A 12,016-nucleotide genomic window follows, 5' to 3' on the forward strand; every position below is an offset into this window, starting at 1 on the left:
TCGGAACAAAAATCCAGAAAATACTCCAAGGCTTTTTAATGCCACTAATATATTATACCCAAATGTATATGTGGGATATACATATATATACACATACATATATGTGACACATATTCCACTCTTGCTGATATCTGAATCACATTCCTATGAAGTCAGAACACAAACAATGCAAATCTGGCTCCAGCTGGAAGGAGTATTTCCCTGGCAAAGCATTTATGTATAATTTTGTGTTTTCAATCACCAGCACTGACTACAGCAGGGTTAAAACATGAAAATGTATTTAGAAATGTGTATACTTGGTTGTAAATGTCTGGCAGAGAACATAAGGACTCACTAGACATCAGTATAAGGAGCCAGTATAGGGACCAGACTTGTGCATCCTGTGACTGAACGAAAGCCACGAGGTGAGTCCTAGTGATCAGCATCAAGGCACAACAAATAAGCAGCTGCTCAAAGTTAACTTTTACACCCTGTTAATGAAACAAGTGATGTCCTTCTATGCCTCACTCTGGCTACAACAGCTGCCTGGGCAGGAGCGAACACTGCTGGCTCCCTATCGGGTGTAAGCTCGTCGCGTACTTTCCTGTAGCCTGAGCTCACTCTCGTAACTTCGTAGTGTCAAGAGCCCAAGGTGACCAAGAGGGATGAGCTTTGAGGCTGGTGGGAGGACAGTGTCCTAGTCCAGGCAAAGTGAACGCCTTAGAACTATGAAAGGAACATTTGGTCCAGATCTCCTCAGCATCATGCATTCACCACAGAATAGTTTAATGGAAGGAAAGAAAGACAGTGCCATCTCTGGTCCCTAGACTCATTTCTTGAGAGCTTGTATGATGGAAAACATTGACAGGTAGTTAGTCTCCGGGGACTAAATGAGGAGACAGAAATGCCAAAAATTAAAAATGAAATCTTAACCTCTCAAGCGCCTACTGAGATTTTACTTTAGGGGTCGGGCAGAATTAAACAGTATTTTACTGAATCCAGTTTGAATTTTAGGGAAGGGGAATGGTCTTCCTCCCAGAAAGTGAACTATAAAATCAACATCAATCTTATTTTCTAGCGCTTTTTGTCCGTAACATTGAGAATGTTTGTGGTTTTTCACTCCTTTTCACCTGAATAAGTACATGATCCTATAGAGATAAAGAAAGTGGGGCATGGGGGAGACAAGGAAAACAAATCCAAAGCTTGACTTATGAGTAACAGGAGATGATAAATCCCACTGAATTAGAGACGGGGAACTTACCGCTTCTCTACACAGCTTTCCGTCTTCTGGGGAGGAGGCCACCTTCTCCATTACTTGAAGGGCTCTGTTGAAGTACCCTGGCTGCCACAGCAGGGGCATGTTATGGTACACAGCCCGCAGCCCTTGCTGCAACTCCACCTTCCCTGTGGCCAAAAAGAACAATGAAGAAGGCTCAGCCATGACTTCCCACTATGTCTGAGACGGAGGACTTGAAGGCATAAGCGAATACTCACCTGGCAGCTCTAGAAATAGAGAAGGATCATTTCAAACCTATACCAAGAGCCTCACCCCACCCAGTGAATGGGGACACTTTGGATGTATGATGAAAAATGTAAAATTCTATGTATACACCTTTCAGTATAAAGTCATGTGAACTTATTTTTCTTCTTTTTCATTTGGACTGCTGGAGATTATCATGAGGATATATGAATCAAAGGGTTGAGGGAAATTTACAGAGGTTGCTATTTATTTTTTATTTATTTATTTTATTTTGGCTGTGCCGGGTCTTAGTTGTGGCATGCGGGATCTTTAGTTGCAGCATGCGGGATCTTTTAGTTGCAGCAATGTGGACTTCTTAGTTGCGGCATGCATGCGGGATCTAGTTCCCCAACCAGGGATCGAACCCAGGCCCCTTGCATTGGGAGCGCGGAGTCTTACCCACTGGACCACCGGGGAAGTCCCTACAGAGGTTGTTATATCTGCCTCTAAGTGGAGCTACCCTTATAAAACAAGTCAAACAACTGAAATACTACTTTTGTTTCAAGAACAAAAATCTTCCTCTGAAAAAGAAATTCCACAACTTTTTTACAGTGGAAATCTTGTCAACGTCTGACAACTTTCCCTGCCAGGAAATGTTTGACATTTTTCAAAATGCTCCAAAACACCTCATTGACTGTCTTTATGGAAAAAAAAAAATCTCACGTTCCTCTCCTTTCCTTTATTTGCGCTTCATCAGTACTTAAATCGTATAGTCCTCATTCATCCTTTTGGGTCTCAGGACATGAATGTTTCTCTTGGTACCTCAAACAATCACAACTGGAGCTTAAAACATGGCTGGCAGCAAGGTCCCCGAGTGAGGAGAGGGGCTGTCTCTGGACTCCTGGGGTACAGAAACTTCTGCACTGATGACCAAAGTCACCTTGAGCTGCCAGGTCTTAAATCTACCTTCACTTATCTTTCCCGGGAAGGAGGATTTGGGAAAGCTGTAGTGGAACACAAATAGACAAAGCTCATTAGGTGACAGCTAATTTTAGACCTGTAAGATGCTTGGGGCTGGCTGCAGTCACGTTCCGGGAAGCTGCTTCTGTCGGAGGTGAATGAGGCTGCGCAGCACATGACACAGTGAGAGCAAAGGGCTTTGGATCTGATGCTCCCAGACCCAGAACACCTGGGCCTCTGCTCAGCAAGAGGAACAACAAAGTACATTTTCTTAGCCTTGACAACTTCCCGGCCAATTCATGCAGTGTAACAGTCCTGAGTGCTCATCTGAAGGCAAAGGCCAAAAACTTGTAAATCAATATCAAAAGTAGATGGTAAGTAAAGAGAAAATGATTTTTAAAAAGAGTGGGCAACTCTTTTGTTAGTCTGATTGCCAGCCCGTCCTCTCTCTGAGTCAGTTTCTATCAGAATCAGCATCTGAGAATGCCACGCTACATTTTATTGGTGAAGATCAACTCCAAAAGCAGTCAAACTACTATAACTTAGATGATTTTCAGAAAACAAAGGTAAGCAGACACAATGTATGATCAGAAGGGACTTTCTCAAATGCCTACCTACTTAGGAGAGAGACTGGAAGGATAATGAAATAACAAGCATTTAATAAACCTGTGTAAATCAGGACACATTTTATGCACATTTAGGGTGAATGTTATTTGCCCAGATTGCACACAACCCAAGTGCCGAGGCTGCTTCTCAGAAGGCTTTGTCCTCCTGACTGTCTGATTCTCATGCAATCCGGGGTCTAAAGCAGAGCTAGCTGTCCCGTGTGTGGCACAGTCACATCGCACCAGTGAGCCCCTCTCTGCTTTCCCAAGTGCTGCTAGATGTGCTCTCTGAATTTCTCTTCCCTCACACCTGAAAAAAATACCAAGGATATGTGTTCAACTCCAACTCTTAATTTCTTTCCTCCTGGACTTTAGGTTTGAGAGACAGAAAGATCTTTGTTAATAATGGGAAAGATCCTACTGGCTGGTTCTCCCAAAAGAGGGCCAGAACTTTCCTTTCTTTATCCCTTCCTCACACTGATTAATACTAAATATAATCGAGAGCCATCAGAACTAATTCTCACCTTGCCAGTGGTGGGAGGTTTTAGAACCCGCTTTATTGTCTTAGGTCATAACTGTAAGGCCATCAAAGTCTAGTTTTACGTCTAAAAATGAAAGCTGTATTGGAATTTCACTCGCAAACTTAAATCAAATTATAATTTTATAATGAAGTAAAAGAATGCATCAGTTCTATCCATGAAGAACAGTGTCTGTTAAGGACCTCCAGCTTACCAAGAAGTGCATAGCCGTACAACTGGGAACTCCACCCCACCGAATTCTTTTGCTTTAGGCCTGGGAGTAACAGGGATGCACCAAAGTTCCTCTCCTCTTCCCACTGCAACAGAACATACCAGATCACGGTGCAGCCAAGCAATGCATAAATGCATTTTGTATGCAAAAATGTGATTTTTAATGACACAGAGGAAAAAAGAACATGTTATAACATTAAGTAAAAGAAGCAAAATAACAAAACTAAAGGTACATTATAATTCTAATTTTGGAAAGAAAAGATATTTATGTTTAATGAAAAATACAGAATAGAAATGCCCAATATGTTAACAGATTTCTGGGCAGTGAAATTACAAGCAATTTTGGTTTTCTTCTTTGTACTTTTCACTACTTTCCAAATTTGGGGCAGTGAGTAGGAGTTCCTTTTAGGATCAGAAAAGCAAAACAAAGTAAAAATAAAGTGTACACTCTGGACCAGCATTGCCTCGAGACAATCAACAAAGATTACCCATGTTGTTAGCCCTGTACTCACACTGCTATGAAATGACAGAGCAAGCTTTTTGAATTTTAAACAATTCAGCAATAAGACTCCTTCTACTTCACAGTGTTCAAATAAATATAACTATTAGGCTGCCTTTAGATAGATTTATGCCTCTCAAAAATCAATTAGGCAATCAGAAACACCTGGCAATCATTTCTTTCAACCCAGGGTGCAAAATTACACTTGAATAAAATTGAAGCCTTATGAGACATGCGAAAAGAAGGGGCAAAATACAAGCATTGCTAAGGCTGCTGCAGACTAGCAACAGCAGGGACGGGGCACTCACTGTAAAGGCAGGCCTGAGGAGAGCCTTGGCAACTCCCCAGACAACGAGGGCTGTGATCTTCTCGGTGCTGCTGCGGTAGGAGCACACAGCGGCCTGAGCCTTTGTTCCAGCTTGGAAATACAGAACGCAAAGCTCAGGTGGCCCTGCACTGGTCAGAGGATGAACAAAGTGTGCAAGCTACAATTGCAGCCAGGTATGTAAGTGGGGTACCCCAGGTGTTAATGGGCACCCGAACCTCTTTATTGGGAATGACCTTTGTGCGATGCAAGTGCAATTTCTTAAGGTTTTTCTAAACCTTTGAAACAAGCAAAAACCTTGGGAGAAGAGCAAAGCCTCCTCAGGGGCTTCTGCAGCACACATAAGCAAGAGAGCTGGTAATGAAGGACCAGGTCATTTCCCTTGCGAAAGCAAATCACTCGGAGGTTTGATTTTCCCCCACAAAAACTGCATGAAAAGGGGCCCGGGGAAAAATAAATTAGGAGCCTTAGAAGCATTTTTTCTTTTCTTTAGGGAAAAATATGACCTATAGTGTCAGGATGCAACAGGGGCTAAAAGCCAAATGAGCAGCATCCTTGCTGTGCTAGAACCGAGCAGGGGTGGTGATGGTGGCTGCAGTGGTGATTGTTCCCAAAGCACTTTTACAAGGATGAATGAAAGCAAGTGGACGTGTTAGAGATTTTTTGGATGACTGGGAAAAATACAACCACTGCTGCTTAGATGAAAGGCTAGTTATGTGTTAACATAAAATATCAGGTCTCTTCCAAGCCTTTAACTTCTACTCTATGTACTATTACGGACTAAATCAGGAGCTGTTTTACCAATGTCCTCAAGGTTTTCTCATTTCGTGCTTCAGCTTCTCCCATTAATACAAAGCAAACCCTCCTCCTCTCCCTCCTCCCTCCACTCCCCTTCACAGCCAGACATCTCAAAACACTGCCGATGCTCACCGTCTCCTTTCTGCACCTCGGACTCACTCCACAATCCACTCCAATTTGGTTTCCGGCTCCATTACTCTATGGCCCTCACACCACTAAGTTCAACGCATTTCCTAAAAGCCCTCGTCTCACCTACCCTCTGAGGAGCGTTCTACATGCAGACCACCTCCTCCCACAGTGTCTGTTCCAACACACTCCTGACCCTCCTTTTGGCCTGTGGCTCATCTGCAGACACTTACATGTGGATTTATAAATTATATCTCCAGTCCAGATTTTTCCATTAAGATGCCAATTTCCCTTGTGAAATCTCTTGACTGTCTCAAAGGTATCTCAAAATGCAACACATTCAGAGCCAAATTAATGATCTTCCTCATCAAAAGAAGTCTTTGCAAACACACGGTAACCCTTTCATCCAGATAGATACCCCAGGCGGAAACTGAGGAGGTCAGACTTCACCCCCACCTCCCTGCCTCCACATCTACTTCCTTCCTCATCATGCTCTTTGCCTCCTAGATATGGTCATCGGTTACTTTGTAACTCCACCACTTTCTGGTCCCCACACTACCATTACTCTTGCTCAGACGACCATGATAGTCTCCTAAGTGCTCTGACCATAACCACCCTGGCCCTGATCCAACCTCCTACCCATGTTACAGCCCAGATACACAAATCTGATCATGCCACCCCTTCTGCTTAAAACTTTTCAGTGGCTTCTCACTATTTTTAGAATGCAGACGAAACAGCTTAGCATGACCTACCTTCTGCAACCTCATCTCACCCTACAATTCTCTCTGTGGCAGCTACACTATCTTCCTACCATCTTCCAGCCCCTTTCTGCTCAGCATGTTCTTTCTGCCACAGGACTTTTGCACATGTCATTTCCTCTTTTTGGATTGTTCTTCCTCTCTTCAGTCTGTTAATTCCTATTCATGCTTTAAATATTAACTCAAGAAATATTTCCTTAAGGAAGAAGGCTTTCCTAACAAGTTTAAAATACAAACAAAAACTCACTACCATACAGGCTTTTCACAGAAGACGTCTTTGTAGTGATCATTATAGTCATAATTTTATATTCGTGTGTTTGTTTTGTTTTAAATGCCTATATTCATCTTAGATTGTAAGAAGGAAATTTTTGCTCACCACTGTATAAGGAGCACTTGAAATGTATGGAATGTAGTAGTTGCTCAATATATATTTAATGAACTAATGAACGTGAGGTATGCCATAGGCTATGACATTCATCTTACAAAAACAAAACACACAATAATTTTTTTTAGAATGGGGGCTAGACTAGATGATCTTTTCAGTTCCTCTCCAAAGTAGTATTTTTTGGTGTTACATTTGAGGTTAAGGGCAGACTGTAGGGCCAGGCTGCTTGGTTTCACCACCTACTAGCTGGGTGGCTATTATGTAACATCTCTGTGCCCCAGTCTTCTCAACTGCATGGAGTTGTGAGGATTAAATGAATTAATAAATTTAAAACATCAAGAACACAGCCTGGTGTAAAGTAAGTGTCATTTAAGTATTAGCTATTGTCGTTGTTACTGTTGTTATTCTTAGGATAGCAATAAACAATGACTAAATACCCTAACCTAAGAGATGAAACCCAAACTTAGTCTTCTGGACTGACCCGGAGCAACCTTAGGAAAATACTGACACAGATTTAACAATGAGTATTTAATACCTGAGGTCCTGGTCGAAGCTGGCTGCCTCACTGCTTCATTGGTATGCCATGTCCAGCTCTCACTGATCATCGATTACCGACTTCTGCACGTGTGAGGTGCACTTAGCCTAGCTCAAGTCTCAGAATGTACATAAGGACTTTCCCTTGAGATTCTTCCGAGTGGAAGAATGTCCAATTCCACTTTGTTAGAACCCAGTACCTAAAATGTACAGGATGAACACTCATCCCTGGTTGTACGGGGCCACAGGGCTGTACATCGGGCATCTTTTTCCAGATGCTGAGGGCAGAGGTTTCCTCTGCCGCCCACATCCTTACTGAGCAGCCACTGCTTGCTTCTTCTAAGGCTCTCACTGCTGCTTTAAGGTAGATCACTTACACTGAAGTCTGTCTTCTTTGCCAGGCAGTAGTATAAAACGTAGAGGGAGAGGAGTTGGGTGGAGGGAACCTCAAAAGCTTCTTGCATCATGATCTCAAAAACCACGGATAAAGCATCTGGAAAGAAGATCAAAGTAAAAATGAGAGTTAATTAGTTTTAGGTAACATCATCAAACCTGTATTTAACTATAAACACTCTTAAAAAGTGGGGCATGATAGAAAAATAAACAGAATTAAGAAGTTAAGAAATGTGGGCTCTGGTCCTAGTTCTTCCATAAACTAGGTCTTTCCCAAGTCTTCAGCTTCTATTGTACACACTACTATGTACTGAATCAGGTGCTATTGTATCACTGTCCTCAAGGATGTCAGATAAACCACTCAATTTCTCAGTATCAGCTTCATGATGTTAAAATACCGTTTGTCCCACATACATCACAAGACTGTTGACAGTCCAACAAAATAATACATATGAAAATGCCTCATAAACTGTGAAGCAAATTTAAGGCATCATGTCCATCAGCTGGAAGAGCTAAGGCATACAGAAAGGAGGCAAGTATATTTTCCAGGTCACCCTGACAAGTAAAGAGGGGGCTCGGCTGACTGCCCCACTGTATGTTCTGCAATTTTCTCCGTTTGGGCAAAAGAGAACAAATGCTAGAGACAATTCTAAATCTCAGGTATTATTTCAAAGACAGAAAACTGATGACTACAAAAAGGACAATCAGGCTCAATTTAAAAGAATTGAAAGAATGGAAAGGAAATGCTTATTCATGAGTTATAATTCCGTGAGTGTAACATAGAAGATATTTGTTTTCACATGAATGCTGATCATAGGAGACCAGACCTTGAGCAAGGTCTAATTTATTTTCCCTCAGTATTTCACAACATAGGCAGAAGGCAAGAAAGTCAAATTCAAACGATTTCTTTCCCTTAGTATTTGTTGTTAAATCAGAGAATGTTAATATTGGTTTAAAATACGGTGCCTGGGCTTCCCTGGTGACGCGGTGGTTGGGAGTCCACCTGCCGATGCAGGGGACGCGGGTTCGTGCCCTGGTCCGGGAGGATCCCGCGTGCCGCGGAGCAGCTGGGCCCATGGGCCGTGGCCGCTGGGCCTGTGCGTCCGGAGCCTGTGCTCCACAGCGGGAGAGGCCGCAGCGGTGGGAGGCCCGCGTGCCGCAAAAAAAAAAAAAAAAAAAAAAAAAAAATACGGTGCCTGCACATAACACAGGCACAACAAATGTTTCTGAATAACTGACTGAGCTGCTCTGTTAACCGATTTTTGCATATAGGGTTGCATAAGAGTTAGCACTGATTTGCAGCTGTTGCTAGCCAGCTGGTATTGTGTGTGTTGTCATGGTTCTACATGAGAATTTCTATATATTTTTTGCAAACAGGGAAACTGAGATAGACAGGCAGACCAGGGAGGAGTCACCCAGTAAGTCAGTAGCAAAATAAGAACCTGGAAGAGATTAAACAAACAACACTCCCATCTCACCAACAAACCGATATTTTAAAAGAACACAGTTAAAGTTACAATCAGTTTAAAAAAAATCTGTTTTGCCAACTGTTCAATACTGAATCCAAAATTACACATGAAAAATAAATCAAATTTATTTTATCTCTAATTTATATTCATTTCAGTCAGCTTGGGAAGTGAAATTAAGTTGATCTGTATAAGTAATTTCCTTTTCCTCCATAATTATTTATATACTTTGATACTTCCTATTTTAGCAATAAAAAGTATAATAACATTTTCTAAATTTTTGCCATAAACAATAATAATCTTCATCAAAACTTTATTTTAAAAAATCCTCAATATTATTTACTCTGAATTTAGAAGGAAAAAGAAAAAGAAAAAAACCAAACCCAAAACTCCTTTTACCCTTCCAACATTACCTTTAAAGAGAGAGGGGAGAAAACTGCTACTACGTAATTTTCCAATGATAGAGTAATAAGGATTCTTAAATCCTGATGTTCACAGAGAACAGATGATGAAACATGCAAAAGCTAATTATCTTTTAGTGGAATTTAGGAGGTCCATGTTTAAAATGGACAAGGGATAATGAGCATTTCAAAAAATAATGCACAGCAAATATTTTTAGGCAGTCAACAACTGCAAGCCTTCTGAGAGAGAAGATAAAGCAGAGACCCGGAGAAGAGAAAGGAGAGAGGTCCCAGGTCCCCAGGTCCCCAGGTCCCCAGCCTAATCACTGAGTCCAGGCAGTGACGCAATGGTAAAGGCTGAGGGTGCTGGTGTGCACGAACAAGAGGATGTAACCCAATGACAGGAATCACAGGTGTCATAAAAGCATAAGTGACCACCAGTCCACATCCACATTCCTGAGGTAGTGACTACCCTAACACGGGCATGGCTCCTCAGAACCAAGCCTGAGGATGAAATGGTGGAAGGTGAAGCCAGTGTGTGTCTTTACACAACGGCATGGCCTCCTCTTTCCTTCTTCACTGTCTGCGTAGCTGCAAGCACAAGCATGCTGTACTGCCCTTCCCTGTCCACTGGAGACTGGCAGGGCTCCACCTGACTGCTCTGTAGGGTCTGCCACATCCCCATCTTTCCTTGGCCTCCCTTATTGTAGCCGAAGGTAAGAGCCACTTTAAATTAATTCCATGGGGTCAGAGGATTTTGGGGGTAAAGAGATCTCAGAGTTCACCAATGTACTTACTTTAGAGATGGGGAAACAAAAGCCTAGGGAGGTGAAATGACTTTCCTTCACAGCGAGTGTACTACTCTCTCCAGTGTATAAGATTTTATATTTACACACTTCACATGCTATAACAACTGTGATTTAAATAAAAGAAAGTTAGCAAATGGTGCTAAAAAAATTCAAGCTAATAGCTGAATTAATATAATCTTAACTAGCCATGGAAGCTCAGTTATTGCTTAACTAAATTCATTGTCCTTTGCCCAAAGAGACATGAACAAATAAACTTGAGAAACTCAGAGGAAAAAAGACCTGAATATGATTCTCCTATCTGGCCAACTGGTGTGGTAAATCAACTACGCACCTATTTCTGACTGAAAGAGTGATGTAGAGAGTCATTAAGATATAAAAGAAGGAAAAGTGCCTACATTTACTTCCCTTTGGGAGCTGAAGATCCATTATAAATGGAACTGGGTTTGGTTTCTTACCTTTGTAATTTTCTTCCTTTATGAAATGATCCATCAGTAAATTAAATGTATAGTTATCTGGAAAAATACCATATTGGACCTGTAATGAAAATAAAAGTAAGATAAGGGAAAAAATATTCATTTAATTCAGTTTATAATTTATGCCTATGTATTATTCAGGAAAAAACTTGCCACCGTTAGCTTTAAAATATCTGACTATCATTTTACAGCATCTGTGACGGTGAAATAGAAGCTGTGACTCATGCAGTTTGGTAACTGGAACTGTTGGTCAGGGTGAGAAAGTTGTGAGTGGGTGTCTGATACAAGACAACTGACGTCTGAAAAATAAAGCTCAATTCTAACACTTCATCATAACTAAAAAAATAAAACACCCCAAACCAAACCAAGACAATAACAAAGCACCATACTCCACTGGTTCAGTGATTCTTTTCAGAAGGTATGAATATCAATGCAAAAATGGACTCCCATGAGGAAGCACACATTATCACATTATGCAGCATTTTCTGGCCCTTAGAGTGCTTTTTCTCCAACTTCATTAAGATATAATTGTCATATAACATTGTGTAATTTTAAGGTGTACAACATGATAATTTAACAAACATATATATTGCAAAATGATTACTACAATAAGGCTAGTTAACACATTCATTGCCTCACATAATTACCATTTTTTTGGTGGTGGTAGTGGTGAGAACATTTAAGATCTACTTTCTTGGCAACTTTCAAGTATACAATACAGCACTGTTAACTACAGTCACTGTGCTGTACATTAGATCCTCAGAACTTACTCATCTTACAACTGGAAGTTTGTATCCTTTGACCAACATCTCCCCATTTCTCCCGTCCTCCCAGTCCCTGGCATCCATTATTCTACACTGTTTCTATGAGTTCCGCTTTTTTAGATTTCACATATAAGTGAGATCATGACGTATTTGTCTTTCTTTGAGTGACTTATTTTACTTAGCATAATGCCCCTAAGGTTTGTCCATGTAGTCTCAAATGGCAGGATCTCCTTTTTTATGGCTAACTACTCCATTGTATGTATATGTTCATATACACACACCCCACATCTTCTTTATCCATTCATCTGTAAATGGACATTTAGGTTGTTTCCATGGCTTGGCTATTGTGAATAGTGCTGCAATTGCAATGAACATGGGGGGTGCAGGTATCTCTTTGATATAGTCATTTCATCTCCTTTGGATTTATACCCAGAAGTGGGATTGCTGGATCAAACTGTAGTTCTATTTTTAATTTCTTGAGGGACCTTCATACTGTTTCCCATACTGGCTGTACCAATTTACATTCCTGCCGA

The 12,016-nt window shown here is 41.2% G+C and overlaps 1 protein-coding gene across 2 annotated transcripts in view; it reads right to left on the reverse strand.

Annotated features, from left to right (window-relative positions):
• MRPS27 (mitochondrial ribosomal protein S27) overlaps window positions 1–12,016 on the reverse strand; it is a 94,726-nt gene that overhangs the window by 7,717 nt on the left and 74,993 nt on the right. For both annotated transcript variants that reach the window (XM_028492965.2, XM_024119703.3), the window contains exons 6-9: window positions 10,702–10,780; window positions 7,555–7,670; window positions 3,736–3,838; window positions 1,241–1,383 (exon numbers count right to left, since the gene is read on the reverse strand). In XM_028492965.2, coding sequence (XP_028348766.1) covers window positions 1,241–1,383; window positions 3,736–3,838; window positions 7,555–7,670; window positions 10,702–10,780 — 441 coding nt within the window. The remainder of the gene's footprint in view (window positions 1–1,240; window positions 1,384–3,735; window positions 3,839–7,554; window positions 7,671–10,701; window positions 10,781–12,016) is intronic.

Source organism: Physeter macrocephalus, chromosome 8, assembly GCF_002837175.3.
Source record: "Physeter macrocephalus isolate SW-GA chromosome 8, ASM283717v5, whole genome shotgun sequence".
NCBI classification, from domain to species: domain Eukaryota; kingdom Metazoa; phylum Chordata; class Mammalia; order Artiodactyla; family Physeteridae; genus Physeter; species Physeter macrocephalus.